Below are 19223 nucleotides of genomic sequence, written 5' to 3'. Positions count from 1 at the left end.
CTATACTGGGACTGGATGGGAGGAAAGCACAGTAGCCAGATCTATACCTGCTGGAGATTGCCCAGTTTGGGAGTTGTGGACAGTCTCTGCTCTCTATATGCTGCTTGAATGATGCAAAGGAGTAGAGTAGGGCAGAGAATCTGCCCCTTAGTGCTTTATAATAACAGAAGTAAGACAACTTTTATTCCAGATGATGTCAGGTCATGACATGAGCTGCAGCCACGCAATACAGCTTCTGACTTCCTGCAAGAGGGATGCATTGAAGCTATACGGTGCTATTCTTGTCTCTTAACATTATTCTTGAATTGAAATATTGTATTGTACAACACCTTCCATTACATTGCCCAGAGAACTGAAACCAACAAACATTTCCAAATTAAACCCTGGAGGGAAATATTCTTTAACATCATTAAATGTTACAGTTTAAATAAGCTTTTCCTCCTTTTGCTCTATTATTTTAAACTGACACAAGATGAAAATGGAGAGCCATAGCAAATCCGAAATTCATGCCATGTGCTAGTAATTGCCTCTAAATTATGTTCCCTAAATCTCTGAGCTCTGTGTTCACCTGATGCTCATGCCTTGATGAAAAAAAGAGCACTAAACCACCTAAGTCTCCCTGGTGTAATGATTTTGTGTGCTTCAGTTATCAGCCCTCCCACATGCTAGCAGGGGCGGCTCTACCAATTTTGCACCACAAGCAGTCACTGCCGAATTGCTGCCTCCACAACAGTGGCAGAGCTGCCGCCGAATTGCCACCGCGGGACACGGACTGCCGCCCCATTCTAAATGCCACCCCAAGCACCTGCTTGGAAAGTTGGTGCCTGGAGCCAGCCCTGCATGCTAGGTCACAAAGGCTTCACTGAGAATAGAACTCTGGACATTCTGCTCCAAAACCATGAGCTCTGTGAAGAAATCTCCATTAGCTATAAAAGAGAAGGAACCCTATTTCTCCATGGCTCTTTCCAACCCCTAGAAGGCAATACAATAACATACTTGAGCAGGTCGGCAGAGGGCACAATGGTGCACAATCACACTTAATCAGCCCAATAAATTACAACAGCACATAAAAAAAGAATTCTATTTACCTAAGTGAAGAAAAATAGACGTCTGCAACTTTACATTTTGAAAGAAAACTGGAGAGGCTGGAATCCATTTTAATTTGACAGATGAATCAAAATAGTGCTTTATCAGCTTCACTAATAAACCACTCAGGTCTCTAATACCCAGTTCATAAAATTTCTGTTAAAAATCATTTCTCTAAGAGGAATTAAATATAGACACACAGAAAAGCAAAAGTGCTGGAGTGTGGGAGATTTCATAAATGTAGCTTTTCTCAGATTCTTGGGTCAGTTATTTCCTCAGTGGGAATAGTGGCACTGTAGTCAATTGGTTATTTTATGTACTTTGCAATCAGGTGAATTTCATGGTCAGTGGATTTTATCATTGGGAAGGTCACTGCTAGAAGACAATATATTACACCTCCTATCGTTCCATGGGCTGTGATCATGTCAGATCTCCTAAGCAGAGCAAGATTACTACTGATCATGTATGGGAGAACATCCATGGAAATCCAGTGTGCTGCAGGAAGCATTGTGGATGATTCAGAATATGGCAATATCCCACCCCCTACTGCTAAAGAATAGTGTGATCCTGGAGATACTTAAGCTACATCTTACAGATGTAAAGCCAACATTTCCACCATCTGGGATCATTAAAGTTTCCGTGGCAGTTTTTGCAGGAGTTAGGGGTGTTAGCCCTTGTGGCCTGGTCAGATTCCATTTTGAGTAGCAACATTCTGCCCACCTAAGTTCTCCCTGGGTATCTCTACCCTGCAGCTGGGAAGAAGCCTCCCAGCATTGGTAGACAGATGCACACTAGCTGGGCTCGAGCTAAAAATAAATGCAAAATATGTAATGAATTTTTTTTATTTTAACTTTGTCATAGGGTTTTTCTACCATGACCAACCTATTCTTGACTAGGGGTGCTCCTGAGTTTACTGCATAGTCTAGTGAAGGTGCTCTCTCTACATTATCTTATCCATTGCTCAGCAGGGACAAGGGGCAGCAAAACTTCCAGTCGCTCTTGGAGTACTGGTAGAGGTGCACGTTGCCAATTGACTTAGTGCAACAGAGCCAACCCAAGCAGCCTACAAGCTAAATAGTCAGTCCGAAATTCAAACAGAGTCAGGGGTCAGCTTGGTATTTACCGACAAGCAGGAGATCTTGGGTTTGACTTAATCTTTCATCTCTGAGCAAGGGGAAGATCAGAATATTTAGCAAGTTTGTCCAAGTAAAGCTGCATTATGTACAGAAAAAGCAAATTTTTAGTTTAAAGAGAAATCTTCCCCCATCTCTGGTAGAAACCCTTGCACCCTCAAGAGAAAATCCAGGTCCTTTTTGAAGTGTTCAGACATTCTATTTCCAGCATCATAAATATCACAGTGGGAATGTAGCAACTTGCTGGTCAGATAGACTGTACACAACACAGTCCCCTCTCCAGAAATATTTTTCTAATTTCTGTGTGTGTGAGAGAAAGAATGAATAGGTAGAGGAAGCACGTTTATTGCTGTACAGCAAAAATATGAGAAAAAATTCTTCTCTACTGTTATTCTCCTAGCTTCCATAGAATTCTAATGGAGGAAATTGGCCCACAGTATCTTGCACTCCTCGGGACTGTCTCTTTTTAGTTACTCCTTGCAGTCCAACCTTCCTACTAAGCAGCTGTTTTGGTGCTTATAGACATTTGAATTTTATGAGTGAGAGAGAGAGACAATGGAGGCATAAGTCATGCTACAGGTTAGCTCATACCTGAGGCTAATGCATTTTCCCTGACAAAAAACGCCCATGCTGTCAGCTTGTCACGTCTCAAGGGACAGCCCTGACCCTGGAAAGCTGGAGGAGAGGCAAGTGACCAGAAAAGAGGGAGGCTGCATTTGAAAGGCTGTCATCTGAAGATATTCAGAGTATAAATCTCCAGCTGTTTGGGAATAAGGAGTCTCTTCCCCTCTGATCCTTGATATATCCTGATTGGAAAATGGGAGAAAACTCTGGCGCTTCCAAACCCTTTGGGTAAATGGCAATGAATGCATTTTAGTCCAACTCAGGCAGGTCTAATTGCTGGGCATCTGTTTAATGCCCAGTAATGGATAACAGATAAGAATAAAGGGAAGCTGTATAGGCAGAAGAAGGGATTTCTAGCCATAAAAGCAGGTCCTTGAAAGACGCTTGTCCGTTATATCAGAATGCAACATAATGACACATTTTGTAACTAATCTCCGGATTTCCTGATTCAAACAGCATCCCCTGTGCACAAAATCCCACCAAAGCAGGTACAAATGCATCGCTCCCCGCAGCTCTCTGGCTACCTTGTTAGAGAAGACTGGATTGAGTAAGTGATACACAGAGCATGCTGGTATCATTCAGCAAGTGCTATTACCAATTTGTGCGTATCTGGATGGAAAGAAGTAAATTTACAAACTTAGACACAACATGTGCAGACCCGGGAGTCTGTGTGTGCAGGCTGAGAAAAGTGGGGCACAGCTACCTAATGTGCAGGTGTCATTGCTTGTTTGTGCTTCCCAGTTTTGCAGACACACTCATTCACTGCGGCCACACTGGAAAATCCTAGCCCTAGATCTAATTCCGTAAAAGAGAGTAAGCCTGAACGTGGCCATAGCCAGTGAGATAGTGGCTAGGAGAGTTGAAGGTAGATAGGGAACACGCCATCAAGAGTGAATTTCTGTGAGGACTCCACATTAGCACAGGCTTTATTGCTATGGTGATTACCCATCTGTTTAAAACTGTTTAGGGAAATGAGTAGGACTTGTAATTCATCCCTTTCAGAGTCATGTCTGTATTGTTCTAAAGTGTGACTCTCAGGAGAAGTGTGGGGAGCACAGATGGTGCCAGACTGGAGCAGGCAGGGTCCACAGATGGCACCATGAGGGAACAGGCAGATTGCAGGTGCATCAGTGTGCACAGGGAGAGAGATGTACTATATGCCTTCTGAACTGATTTCCTCTCCTGCTGCTTTGGCATGTTGCTTCACCTTCGAATCTATCTTCTGGCTTCCCCTAACCTTCCACAATAATTTCAACCTTCTCATCTTCACCTGCGAGGCCCCGCACGGTTCTGCTCCTGCCTATGTCTCCCGGTCAGAATTTCAGGGCTGGGTGTTAAACCACATGCCTTTATTTATCCTGGGGTGGAATTCCATAATTCTCCTATCCTTAGATCAAGCCCTGAGCTACAGGACCCTGTGGATCACTCATGATACCCAGCAGGCCCCACTGGGTTCAGTTCTTGAGACTCTTCTTTCAGGACTCTGTGACCAAGCAGCCTCCTTACAATAAGTGTTGTTTATTTTGAAGTAGAAACAAAGAATTTATAGAAAATTTTTTTTAAAACAATCCACCCACATGTCTATCTTACCTACACTTATCATTCCCTGATGGTAAACTAGGTAGGCCTACCATCTTCAGACACCTTGGGGAGCCCTTATGTTTCAGCCCGATTCCACTGAACAATTCCCTCTCTCCAAAAAGAGAGATCCTGTTTAAACAGCCACAGTTCTTTTGTTCTTCTGTATTTGTGGGCTTTGGCCTTTCTCATCCAAATCAGTCCTGTAAGCTCATCAGAGACTGAGCCAATGCTCTGGCACTGTCCCATAACAACTCCTAAGTGTTTCCTGAGGGGTGTCTGATCTTCTGCCATTCTTTTTCTTTTCTGCTGGTATTTCCTTATAACTAAGTCTACAATTTAGTCACGGAGGTCGCAGAAGTAATGGAATCCATGACTTCTGCGACCTCCGTGACTTCAGCCTGCGGTGGTTGGGAGCTGCAGGGTCCCTTGCCTCCAGCAGGGGCAGGGAGCTATGGGGTACCCCCACCGCTTCTGGTGGCTCCCAGAGCTCCAAGTTGCTGTGGGTGGCAGGGTACTGCACAGTTCCCGGCCACTGCTGGTGGTGGGGAACCCCAGCTCCCAGCCGCCATGGGTGGTGGGGTAACTCCCGAGCCCACAGCCACCGCAGGTGGCAGGGAACCCTGAAGCTCCCGGCCATGACGGGGGAACCCCCACAGCTCCCGGACCACCGCCGATGGGAGTACCCTGCAGCTTCCGGCCGACATGGGAGGCGGGGGCACCCCACAGCTCCCGGCCCTCATGGGCAGCGAGAGACCCCCGGAGCTGCAGGTGGCAGGGGTACCCCGCAGCCCCTAGCTGTTGCAGGTGGCTCCTAACCTCTGCACAGCTGCCCCACTTCAGGTGGTGTGGGGACCAGCAGATCCCCATTTTGTCAGGTATATTTTTAGTAAAAGTCAAGAACAGGTCATGGCTTCCATGAATTTTTCTTTTTTGCCCTTGACCTGTCCGTGACTTTTACTAAAAAATATACATGACAAAATCTTAGCCTTACTTATAACCCCCTGTTACACAAACCCAATCTATTCATACAGTAAACATCCCATTAACCAGGTCAATATCAATATACAGTATTCCTAAATTATTACAGAGCAGCTCCAAATCAGTCATACTCCACTCTTATTCCCTTTGCTCTTCCTGCCTCACTGCCTTTTTTGTATCCTTCCCCCTTCCTCAATTCATGCCCCTTCTGCCTGGATAAAGTCTCCCTCTTATGTCCAAACAACCCCCCTCAAATCCCTCCTTGAACCAGACATATTCAACAATTAGCCCAGTTAGGTTCTTACATCACCTCAGATTCATACAGGGACCCAATGTGCTGTAGGTGTCGGTATTGCTGAGGCTGTGTGTCCTCTATAGTCTAAGAATCAGTTTCCCCAGCTGTGCAGTGCCAAGCATGATATAGGTTCTCGGTAAATATTGCAGGATGGGGGCACAGCCAGAAACATCAGAGCACATATAAGCATGGACAGACCAGTGCTAGAGTACACCTGGTGTGCGGGGTTGTGCTATACCCACAAAGTGTATCGGCAAAGACCTCATTGAGAACTAACCCAAGTGTAGATTGGTTCTGACCAAAGCTCAACTGCTCAGAAAGAAGTTGGTGGTTGGGGGAGGGGAGGACTATGTAGAATGCTAGTGCCACCCTACGCAAAGGAATCCTCCTTCAAAAACCAGTTGTGTGAGGAATGGGGAGGGGCGGGTTGGGCATTCAGAGGGCATTGAAAAGGTGAGGTGTACAGGCACCATTGAATAGGCATGGTGAAGGTAAGATACTAGCTCTTCGATGCTCCAGAGCAGCAAGGCCATGCAGGTGAAACTTTATCTGGCAGCACCAGCTGGTATCTCCATCATCACCAGAGCCATAAACAGCAGAAGAGGACTGGTGCGCTGAGCTTCCCACTCCACAGATACTGACACATCAGATGCTCTGGACTGGTTAGATCTGAATTCTGCTGAGACAGCCACACTCCTTCCTCCTGACTTCATTCTTCCACACAGTTCTCTATTGCTTTGTCTGTCTCTTTAAGTCACTCACTCTTTCAATCACTCATGTCTTGGGTGTAATTTTAATTACTGTTTGGCGAGACAAAGATCTGCTGTCCTGGGAATTAATTTATTGCCGAAATCTACTGACCAAGTCCCATTTTACTGCAATCAGGACTAATTCTCTTTGGTATCTCAGATACTTCTCCCAGCAATCAATCCCTGGAGAACCACAGAGGGTGCACTCAAGGGCTGCCCACTTTAATGGGGTGTCATTTGATTTGCATAGCATGCAAGGGAGGGAGAGTTTGTAGCTAATGGCACTGAGGGAGATGTAGGACATAATGCTGTCGATGGGCCAATGATCTGTGGAGATGCAATCAGGTGCTGAGGGGATTAAGGGCCTTGTGAGATTGAAGCCTTCTTCAATTATCAAAAATCACATCTGAAAGGACTTACTGTGCAGGTCTGTTTTATTTATTAGTTTCCGTAGTGTTCTATTGCATAGTCATATAATTCTCAAATACAATCAATGTGTCAGTCCCTTCTCTCTGTGTGCAATAGCCTGTTGCACAGTCTCCCATCCACCACTGCCACGGCAGACAAAAGACAGGAGAAGAAAAGTGCTATTGACCCAATTTTACAGATGGGGAATTGAGACAGAGAGATTAAGGCCATATCTACACTACAGACACAGACTACAGCCACGGAAGTGGGTTTTCCATTGCTGTAACAGCTTCACTTCCCCGAGTGACAGTAGCTAGATCGACGGAAGCATTCTTCCATTAGCCTAGCTGCATTGAAACTGTCTGTTAGGTCAGCAGAGCTCCGGCACTCAAGGATGTGGATTTTTCACACCCCTGAGCACTGTAGCTATGTTGACCTAAATTTTATGTGTGGACTAGGCCTAAGGGACTTGCCCAGGGTCACATGGGAAGTCTGAGCAATGCTCCTGTGTAAAGAGAAGAACAGACCCACTGTGTTCATCCAGCACAAACATGGATGACTGCTGGGAGAAGGAGACATCCAAAGGAATGTATCCGCTTGGATACAGATACTTGGTTAATACTCTTTTCATGCAAGCTTCTATATCACACAGCAGTGACAGTCTCCCCAACACATTCCAAACAGATCTTTCAGGGGGATGGAAATACCATTTCACACAACAATTCTCTCTTTCTTTTATGGAAATTACAACTTTTTCTTCCCAACAACCAGACTGGATTTATTTTTATGCCTACTGAGTTCTAAGCCATATAACTGGTAAACTTAAAAAGCCCAGACACGTGAGAAACTGGTGACAACAGATCAACTGTGCAAATAGCAGAAAGAAAGCACCGGATCAAGATGACTTCAGCTTTATAGAAGCAATTACCTGTGGTCTCTGCGGGGGGAATTGATAAGGCTACAGCACAGTGCTAGGCATTAACTTCTGCATGGAGTTCAAAGAATTTTATACAGCCTTGCTGTTCTGAGAGTGGAGCAAGGGGTAGGTGGGTTATTTATTTTGTATATATAAGGGACAATGGTTCATCACCTTCAGAGCCTGCATTTTCTTCTCCTCCCTTTGCTCTTGTTAGAGGGAAAACGTGTACTTTGGTTGGCTTAGAGAAATAAGATCAGCAGCAGGTGAGGAGGCTTCTCCCCAATGGAAAGAGAACAGACATATTATTTGGTCTGCCTTTCTGCAAGAAAACTGATAGATTTATCACTTTATCCCTCCTGAGCTCACCTTTCTATATGCTCTATGTCCAAACAGTGCCCAAGATGGAGAAGGATGGTACCACTAAAGCACAGAACTGAGAAACAGAAGATCTAGGTTATGTTCCTAGTTCTCCCATTAACTCACATGGTGACCTTGGGCAAATCTATCCTCCAGTCTGTGTCTGTTTACCTGTCTGTCATGAGAATACTAACCTCACCGTGTGAGTCTGAGAATTCATACCTTCACTAATGTGCCGTGACACCCCCTGGCAGAGGTAAAGTGGAAGCATAAAGCATTAAAAGATCATGTGTGCAAACTATTCCCACAAGTCCTACTGAACACTCACAGCATCAGAGATGACTTCAGAATCTTCACAACTGAATGTATGCGAGGGGTGCGGAAGCTCTCCTTTTACCCATTTTCCACTCTCCCTCCCTTTCCACAACAGAGAAGATAGCAGAGCCCCCACTGGAATTCAGAGCAGGATGCAGAAGTCTAAAGCCCTCCAAGGTCGAGGGATGAGTGTTTCAAAGGCAGCTAGAGGGTTGATTTCAATGGGAGTCACATAGCAAAATCCCCAGACAGTTTTGAAAATCTCAACCAAGTTTCCTATGAATTATGGCAGCTACCTCTGGAGAAGCAATGAAGGAGTCTGGATAACCCATCCAGAACATGGGAATGAGAAGAGATGGCTATAATGAGAGGAAACAGACATTGGTGCACCTCGATCCCTCCTGTTTTCTGCCTGTGTCACATAGTAGTCTCATCCCCTGTGGGCTGTGGCACTTCGGTCTTATTTCGGTTGTTCGGTTTAGTGTGTGGGTGCTGGGTGGCAGAACCGGCACAAGGCATATGCAGACTAAGCCATTGCTTAGGACTCTGAGCAGCTCCAGGGGGAACCCTATTTGCTTTTTATTATAAGAACTTGCCTGTTTTAGTATTGGGGGGCGGGGAGAATATTCCTGCCTTGGGCCCCCAATGAACTAGCACTGTCATTGCTGGGTGGTGCTGGTGGCCTGTGACATCCAGGAGGTCAGACTAGATCAGTGACTGTCAACCTCTCCAGATTACTGTCCCCTTTTCAGGAGTCTGATTTGTCTTGCATACACCACGTTTCACCTCACTTACAAACGACTTGCTTACAAAATCAGACATAAACATACACAAGTGTCACAGCACACTGTTACTGAACAATGGTTTGCTTTCTCATTTTTACCATATAATTATAAAATTAACTGAAATATAAATATTGTACTTACATTTCAGTGTATCATCTATAGAGCAGTATAAACAAGTCATTGTCAGTATGAAATTTTAGTTTGTACTGACTTTGCTAGTGCTTTTTATGAAGCCTGTTGTAAAACTAGGTAAATATCTAAATGAGTTGATGTACCCCCTGGAAGACCTCTACGTAGCCCAGGGGTAAGCGTGCCCCTGGTTGAGAACCACTGGTCTACATGATCTGGTGGTTCCTTCAAGCCTTAAACTCTGACTATATGACTAAACCTTAAATCACTGCAATCATGAAAAATTTACCCCTCTGACTCACAAAGCACTTTCAAAGTCACATTTAAAAAAAGAAACTTTCACCACGAGCCTTAATGATTGAGAATGAACCCAAACAAGTTGCAGTTTAGTGACACCACAGTCATCCAGCTCTCTAACAACAAGTTCTCAGAAACACATTGTCCCCATTGTATGTTGATTAGGCTTTCCCAACAGACCTACGCTTATCAGCTTACTTTCATCAGCTCTCCTAAAGCAAAAGTGACCCCTTGAATACTTTCAGGGCTTGTCAGCTCTGACCACTGCTCAGTTACACCTTCACCACAGCCATATTCTGCACTATAGCAAAATTCTGGAACTTGTTCTATGTGGGAATACTACAGATCCTAATTCTTTCAACGAATAATTTCCGAATCTGCAGTTCACTAGAATTGTGAATTGCAAATATCACAATCAGATACATAATTCATGCTGTAACTTGAGTAGCTAACTCAGGTAAATGACATAAATTATAAAGCACTAATACAGTGTGAATTCCACATTGTAGAGATGACTGCAGACTTTATAATTCACAATTTGCACCAACCCAGCTTGATTTTGCAACTGTATGTATAGTTCAAAATTAATGTAGGTGAAAATTCAAACATGAAGATAAAAATGCACTTTGGAGGAGTATTTGTTCTAATAGAGCTCAAGTGCTCATATGTTTGCGGAAAGCAAATCCCAAAGGTTTGTAGATATGATCAAATCAAAATGCACTTTCAAAGCTGAATGAATATCTGAATGAATATTTTTCCCTCTGCACACACAGTTCTAGTTGTGATTGCAGCTTGTTTCCATCTAATAGCTATTCAGTAGTATATTTGGGTGGGGGAAGCGTGTTGGTCTCATTCAAAGTCCCAGTGGACAGAGGCCCTTGGCACTGATTGGCAGAGAGATGAAGAACTGAATGGGCACTATGAAAATTGATGTCTGCTGGCACCTCCTAGTGCTGAGTTGAGGTTAAAGCACATGGTCAGAGTGACATGCACTGCCTCTGCCTGGGTTATGCCTATACCCTGGAGAAATTTAGTCTTCTAGGACTACAATGCTATATCTTTCAAGCGTGCGCACACACACACACACGGCAATAAAATCTGTCTCCGATTGTGTCCATTTGTATTTGGTGAGGGAAGCATTACAGTGTTTTTAGCACACTCTGATCCTCAGAGTGGTTTGTTTGTTTTTTCATTTCTAACATAAATGTGAAAAATCCTAAAATAGCTCTGTCAGAACATTTTGATACTTAATGTTGTCAGAAAAATAAAACACTGCATTCTTTGATGAGAAAACTTTCTTAAAAGTCAGTCGCATTCCAGAACAGTGTCTGCGTCTCATCTCAAACAAAGACAAAGACACCCATTGCATCTGGAACCTCCAGTTCTCCTCAGAAATTCATTAGATGCACAGGTTTAAGAGTAGCAGTCATGTTAGTCTGTATTCGCAAAAAGAAAAGGAGTACTTGTGGCACCTTAGAGACTAATCAATTTATTTGAGCTACAGCTCACTTCATCAGATATATTCGATGCTTATGCTCAATTAGATGCACAGTACTCAGTGAGAGTAAAATGGTTTGGATGGGGAGGGAACATGTGACCCAATGAAAATTCTGAGCCAAGTGAGGGTTGAGGCATCTGATGTGTATGAGACATCCATTCCCATGAACATTGTCATTCACTCCTTCTTTCTGATTGGGTTGAATGAGTTAAATTCCTTTAACCAAACCCTAAAATTCCCTGAATTTTTGGAAGAAGGACTCAGCAAAAGGTCTACTTCAACTTCTGCCATCACTGACTCTGGTAGAATGAAGAAAGCAGCTGACAATCCTCCCTGCTAAGGGACCTGTAGAGGTTGTCAGAGCCCCATAAATGGGAGATGTTGGCCAAAGAAGGATCATTGGCTTTCTATCCTGGCAATGTGTTGATTCAGCACATCCCCTGGGCATCTTCTCCAATGAGGCTCCTATGAAGCCTGGGACATAACTGTCCCTAGAACTGCCCCAATCCAGCAGAAAATTCCATGGAAGGGTGTCAACACCCACCTGCTGAGTGAAGATCCCAGGGTTACCAGGCTGGTAAGAGAGGTGTAAGTTAGGGCTTGGGAGAATGTAGCTCACTGCATTTATCCTCCTTCCTTGCTGATAACAATGTGCTTTGTGTTTAAAAGAAAATTGTTGATGCAATTTAACTAAGAAAAGCTTTCAGGCAAGAATAGCTGCCCACAGATCATAATTACGCAGATTTCCGTTCTTAAACCCCAAACCTCTATCAGCATAAATATATGCCACCGCCCACCCCACCCTGTGGGAAATAACTAACACCTCCCTCCTCAATTTAGAAAGCTGAGGAAACCAAAAGGTAATTGGCCTCTGAAGGACTGGTGTGCAGAGCAGGCATTCCTGAGCAGCCCCATTTGATCATCCCAGCCTCCAAGGGGGAAGAAATGGAAACCTGCAATGTGAAGCAAGCATCTAAGTACAGTACTGCCATGCTAAGCGGGGTTTGGGAGGTACTGAGAGATGATGGTGAGCCAAAGGGAAGTGAGCTGAGGTGCATTTATGTAAGAACACTAAAGAGAGGTGATACAATCTTACCCAAAAGCTTTCTTTATGACTTGTCATTAGAGACAGAGAAGGTAAATGTGGAAAAGATTTAAAGGTCACCAGGCCCATGTTCCTGTCCTATGTAGAATTATTCTCTATGGGGCATTATACTAGTGCTCCATCCAGTCTGACAGAATTATAGGAGTACAGGAAACCTATGCAAGTGGTTCCGTTACTTGCCATTCATTCACTTTTGGGGGACTTGCAAGAGGGTGAACACAGGGAAAGGCAGGATGCAGGTAGAGAAGGTTGCAAACAGAAATAACCCTGCTGTGATCTCAGCTAAGATACGGAATCCCCTTTGTTATAACCCATTCACCTTCTCTAGCTGTACAGTGTTTTCCCAGCCAATGCTGATCTTGTGTACATCTCTAGCTCTGCAGGGACTGATGTTCACCATGCTCTCTAGCTGCAGGACACAGCTGTGTGTGTCCAAGAAGAGTTTGATGGTAAGAGGCCATTGTGATGACTGACTGGGGTGCTCAGTGCTGGAGCTAGGAAAACCACAAGCAACGCATCCCCTCCAATCATGATGAGCTTCCTTCACAGCTCCCTTTCCCCCAAACTCAAATCATTATGCACTGAAGAGTGGAAGGAAGTGCATTGCAGATCCTCTGGCTTCTATGCTTGATAGTCAAGTGCCAGATCTCAGTACCCACTAACTAAAACTAGATGCAGGTCTCCCTCCCTTCCTCTCCAGACCACTGTGCTGTCCTCAGACTCCTGCACCTTCTAAATGGCCGAGCCATTGGCTAGTCCCAGGTGTGACTGGTCCCATAAAACACTGAGCCTTACAACAGTGAAAACCATCCAGCACTACTGTAAGACCACAGTCTCTTCCCTCCCAATGACGTGTTTACAACATCCACTGCTATAGAGCTCCTGAAAAATTACTGACTTGCTTATGGTGGACTGGAGAGAGGCTTCAAAATGAGCAATGCCAGAGACAGCCTGGCTGCTCTGTAAATCCTCCTTCAGGAGACCAGCATTTGGCTCATCCCTAGGAGCACTGCTATGATATAAATAACAGCTCACACAGCAGAGTGGTGCAGAGCCAAGACTCAGTTACAGAATGAGGGCACAGGGAGCTTAGCCTCGGAAACCCAATTTTAATCAGCAGAAGGTATTTTTAAAAACCCTTGTTAGTGGCCTAGAAACCTAAAAAAGGCATTCCTGAGCACATGAGTTACTATGCTGAGTCATTCCCCTCTCCCACCCATTGTACCTCAGAAGCCCATTGCAAGAGGACATGGATGTTTACAATAAAATATGTCTGAGACAAACCCCCTGATGGAACCCAGTTTGGGAGAGTTCAGCTTCGGAACTGAGCCTCCAGGCTGTAGATAATACAGTCACCTGGGCATTACACTCTGGGAGTTAGAGCTGAGAGCTGTTCATTACTATCCTCCCCAATAAACACACGACTGTGCTACGGAGGTGCTGCTTACATCCCTATCCCTCAGAGAAGAAGAGGAGTTCACACTGACATTCTGGGGAGCACTGATTTTCTCATTCCCCCATATAACTCCACCACCCACTTCCCCAACCCTCTGACCGGGAGTCAAGAGGGGTGTTTTTCACACAGCGCTTGCACAGAGAATCATCAGGTGCCTGATCTTCACCAGTCGACCTTATCCTGCTCCCAATCTCAAGTGCCCAGCAGGGTCGTGACCCCTTATCTGCTCAGAGCTCTAAGTGCAGACAGCTGTTCACAGGATCCAGAGGCTTAGATCCACTGACTAGAATGGAGACATTATTAAAATACCTTAGCTGGAAGCAATTCGCTGCCAGTGAACATGACAAAAAATACAGGGTAAACCATTACAATGACATGCCACGGAATGGAGGCCCCTGGCATTGGTTTAGAAAATGAAATGACTGGGATTTAGAGAAAGGAATTATAGACCATAGAAAGGTAATGGCTCCTTGCTAACCAGAGAGGGGAATGACAGCATCTCAGTGGTGTTCATTTTGACCGATTGGGGTGAAACATTTAAACTGAGAAGCCCCTTCATAAACGGTCACATGCGTATTGCACCTGCATAACCTCTTCTGTGCACACAGAAATCAAGGAATTGCACACGGTGGCAGGCATGCCATTATCTGCTGTGTGTGCGCAAATGCCAGAGTGCAGGCACAAATCCAGATTCTTCAGGTGCTCCTACTGCACCTCCTTTGGAAATTTAACCCTTCCCATGCCCTAACAGAAGAAGAAATCTGCCCTTCAATAAAAGCCGATTGACAACAGTGAACTGCTTTCAGTGGTTCGGAGTACTCTGCTGCTTCTGAGGAGCACTTACCTTAGCACGTGCGTTGATCCATTTATAGTGGTGGTGGAACAGGGGACAGTTTGCCCCAAGATGGAAGGCCTTCGGTAGCGTTCGTCCCCACAGCACAGAATGATGAGGAAGGCACGTCTGAAAGACTTGTTCAGGAAGGCATACAGGAAGGGGTTCAACCCTGAATTGATGTAGCCCAACCACAGGAAAGCTGTCCACAGCTGCTCAGGTACAGTATAGTTTATGAACGGGTCCACGATATTAGTGATAAAGAATGGGGCCCAGCACAGACAGAAGCACCCCATGATGATACACAGGGTCTTGGCAGCTTTGGTCTCAGTCTTCATACGGTGAGTGCTATGCTGGTCCGGGTGGTGCCTCCCCTCTGTGGGTGCCCCTGCACGTTGGAGGATCCGGATCTGGCGGGCATGCTCCCTGGCCGTGATGTAGATCCGATAGTAGGCCAACACCATCAAGAGGAATGGAATGTAGAAGGCCACCACTGAGCAGGTGATGGCGTAGGGTTTGTTGACCATGAATACGCAGTAGGTTGAGTTGGAAGCCTTGTTGAACTGTCTTTGTTGTATCTGAAAGAAAAAACGGACTAAGAACAAAAGAGGCTTATCACAGCTTCTCTGATGACAAGCTCTTATCACAGCTTCTCTGAGTGGTCACTGTGCCAACTCCTTCACCGGCTTCTGCTTCTGTCTATCTCTTCCTTATCTCTCTCATCTCTCCACTGTCTTTTGTACCTGTCTCATCCATTTGCTCGCTCTCTCTTATTTGCTTTCTGGGTAGGTCTAAAAAGCCTGGGTCTGTGGGGCCTAGATTTGTGAGACGTTTCTAAGCCCACACTTGAGCATCCACACTGTGTTGCAAAAACTGGGTTTACAATGGCTGGACCTGGGTCTCCCAGCCTTGCTGATTTGTCCACACTGCACTGAACAGACCTTTTCTATCGAGTGTGCAGCTTGACTTGCATCCACACTGCAAAATGACAGGGCTTGGGCCCAAGTCAGAGTGAGACTCTGACCCGACCCCCCCGCCCAGCAAGGTCCTAGCACCCATGTTCTGAGCTTGCTGACCCGAGTCAGACTAATTTATGTGTGGACAAAAGGGAGGGTTAGGCTCAAACCTGAGTCAGGGTCCAGGCTTAGTGTGTAGTGTAGACATACCCTGTGTGGTCATCCCCATAGAATTTGTTGCATTGCAGTTCTTAAGCCCTACTACACTGTAGTTAGTGTCACAACTCCAAACATTCCAGAGAACTTCTCAACATGGTTATCGAATATTCATTCCCTCCCTAAAATAGAGACCAAGGAATATAGATGGAAAAGAACAATCCCAGACAGGAAGCGGGGGGAAGGAAGGTAACCCATTTACTCTCTGCTATTTATACGTTATGCACCTGTATCCAGTTTTAAAGCAAAGATGTCCAAAACTTTGCCCAGCCAAACTTCATGCTGGGAACAAGAAAAGAACCTGAATGAAATGCACGCTCTCTATAAAAAGAAAAGGAGTACTTGTGGCACCTTAGAGACTAACCAATTTAGTCTCTAAGGTGCCACAAGTACTCCTTTTCTTTTTGCGAATACAGACTAACACGGCTGTTACTCTGAAAGCTCTCTATAAAATAGAGCAGACTGCAGCCAGCCTCTTCTTTCTACTATGGAAGTGTGGCCCACAAAGAGTTCCTGTCCATGCGCAGTGTTCCATCTTGAGCCAAGTAGACTGCAAGTCATCTTGTGCTGCTCTACCACATTAAAGATGAGGACAGCTGCAGACTGTATCATAGAATTCAAAGGGCTGCACTTGGCCCATGGGCTACAACATAGGCACCCACTGGTGAAAGAGAAGCCATGGGAGAATGGAGGAAAGTGAAGCATGTGAGTTTGGGGGAAAAGAGAATCCTCTGGGAGAAAATTCCTGCTACAGAACAGTTGCAGCATCAACTCCAGAGATCACGAAATGCCTGTCACTAGGTGTCTATGTGAGAAGTACCTCTCCCTCTCATTTTCTCTCCTGCAGTGATTTTGACAAGACAGCGTGTGAATAACCCCATCTTGTTCTTTAGAGCTTGGTCAGCGTCACATTGGTCTAAAGATGGTGAAAAGGGAGCTATGATGTGTTGTCACACAGTCACATCTGAGCCTCTTGGAAACCGTTATCGCATTTCCCCCGATGTACTCCCCAAGGTGCACCCAGTAAACTGCGTGGAGGATCAATTTAAAGACAATTATGAGGAGTGGTGGGGACTGTGCTCTGGTATGTAAAGTGTCGATGGCAGAGAAATAAAAGCAGAGCCTTTTCTGAAAGGATACAAGCAGAGAAGTCAATGGAAAAAATCAATAGGAGAAGAAATGATTCCTTTAAGCATCCTTAAATGACTCCCAAGCCCCGCTAGAGGAATATTTGTGCTTATCACCCAGTCAATTCACCTGACAGAGTGCCCTTGGTATCCAAAGTGAGCCCACAAGTATTAAAATCTTCTTTCAGGGTTTCCAGTTTTGTTTGCTCTGAGATTCACATACAAGGCACTAATCCCAGGCCCTCTTTAAATGGAGTGTTTTTACTCTATTGTTTTTTATTATCATTAATTCCTTCATCTACATGCTGACAGGACAGACAGTGACTTATGGCTTTTATGCCCCATGCCTAACAACAGAGGTTCTGAAAATAAAGACAAAGGGAGTGGTATAAAAACTGACTACTAACTAAATGACCCACCCAGTTGGGAAGGTTTCCCCACCCCAACCCATCAGCGCAACATTGAAAATGGAGTGTTGGTGGGACCAGCAAAAAAAGCAAGAGAAGCATCATCCTTCTTGGCTCACTTGCTAGCACTTATGCCATCAAGCCACCCAAGGGTCTCAGTTCAAGTCCCAGCTATTCATACATGTTTAGTCCCCACAGCAAACAGACTTCACTCTTGGGCTCTCCATTGGGCAGCACTGTCACAGTCAATGGCCAAGATTTTCAAAAGTGAGTGGGGATTTGAGGCATCTCTGTGTTGGGGTGCCCAACTGGAGACACTTTCAAGGAGCTTGATTTTCAGAACGTGCTGAGCACCCATCCTCTGAAAATCAGGCCCCTTTAAAGTGTCTCAGGCTGGACACTCCAAATCACTATGTAGTTCAGAAAACATTGCCACCACAAATATCTTCGTGTTGCAGGAGAATTGCAGGTCTTTTCATTCTATGATATACCTTGAGTGGCAAGGCTATCAGTCATACAATTAGAGGGGGTCATTATAAATACAGGGAGACAAATCATCCCCTTCTGCAGGAAAACCCACAAGAAAGGAAATGTTAAATTTAAGAGCGTGCTAGGCCCATACACAGTAGATTCAGCTTGTATCGTCGAACAGCCTGGCACCCACAGCAGGCCACTGGGTGGCACTTTCAAAAGGCCACGTGACTAATAAGCACATGTGCAGCACTGGTGAGTTAACCCTTGTCTAAACTTCTGACCAAGAGATGCCACTATCTCTTGACATGCTCCTTAGGGGCCCAATCCTGAAAGGCATAGTGCAACTTCACATCCCATGGAAATCAGGACCATGATTTCTAAATACAAATGTCTCCTTCCCTAGATTTCATCCCAATCCTGCTGTTCTTACTCAAGCAGATCTCCCACTGGACCTAAAGCAAAGGCCTCATCTCCATGGCAGGCACCCTCTAGGCATTCAGCAGCACCTCTACAAAAATATCACTGAGTTTGTAATTCAACACCTCTCTCCTTCAAGTCTCTGTGGACAGTGATATTTAAAAGGGGGAGGAGAGGAGAGCACCTTTGCTGCAATCACTGAAGGCATTTCACATCAAGCAATCGGAATCATAGCTATTACTCACCAAGTCTAATATACCAATGCTATTCCAGCCTTGCATTATAGGGAGAAAAGAAATAAATGTCGGGATGGTCCAGCACCCTCCGAGCATTAGAGCAATGCGCAGTGGTGTCATCTTATTCCTGTAAACCAGAGGCTGGCAGCAGATAGCATAATACCTAAAAGGGGAAGGAGAGACACTGCTCATAAATAATGGAGATCACTCCAGGGCTTTTAAAGACAAAACAAAAATACAGTCAGTTTATCCAACCTTTTTCCTCTACTTTTTAAAAACTGAAACAATGTCTTGCTTTTTATAGCTGCTTTTCATCCAAGGGTCTCAAAGCACTTTGAAAGCATGAATGAATGAATGAAGCCTCACAATTTTCCTTTGAGGGAAGTCAATATCACTGTTTTACAGGTGGGGTAACTGAGGCACAGAGCAATGCAGTAATTTATCCAAAGTCAGAGGGCAAGATAGTGGCAGAACCTCTAATTTAGCACGGATCGCCTGATTCCTACTCTTGTACTTTAGACACTGAGCCATCTTCCTCCTCTGAATGATGATGAGGAGCTAGTTCAACTGCCTTCAGTTCAGCCATTACTGAGAGGATGATTTTTTTTTTTTAACTTCAGGACAATGGACTTGGTGTTTTTGGAGTGGTGGGGGATGGGATAGCAAAAGCAGTATATACAAATTAACAAAGCATTTCATAGTCATGAAAATGTCTTCTATAAAATGTGACCATATTTATGCGACTCCCTTGGGGTTTCCTTGTTCTTAGCCCTCTTCCTGTCCACCTTTCTTCTACTAGACTCTTTCCCTGCAGCACTTAAACATACAGCTATGAGGGCAGAC

At 44.9% G+C, this 19223-nt stretch overlaps 1 protein-coding gene across 1 annotated transcript in view; it reads right to left on the bottom strand.

The window, feature by feature from the left end:
* Positions 1–19223, bottom strand: part of HTR4 (5-hydroxytryptamine receptor 4) — a 215942-nt gene that overhangs the window by 68737 nt on the left and 127982 nt on the right. The window contains exons 5-6 of the mRNA XM_077825045.1: positions 18390–18543; positions 14560–15125 (exon numbers count right to left, since the gene is read on the bottom strand). Coding sequence (XP_077681171.1) covers positions 14560–15125; positions 18390–18543 — 720 coding nt within the window. The remainder of the gene's footprint in view (positions 1–14559; positions 15126–18389; positions 18544–19223) is intronic.

Source organism: Eretmochelys imbricata, chromosome 8, assembly GCF_965152235.1.
Source record: "Eretmochelys imbricata isolate rEreImb1 chromosome 8, rEreImb1.hap1, whole genome shotgun sequence".
In the NCBI taxonomy this organism is placed as follows: Eukaryota; Metazoa; Chordata; order Testudines; family Cheloniidae; genus Eretmochelys; species Eretmochelys imbricata.
This window is presented reverse-complemented; position numbering and strand designations above follow the sequence as displayed.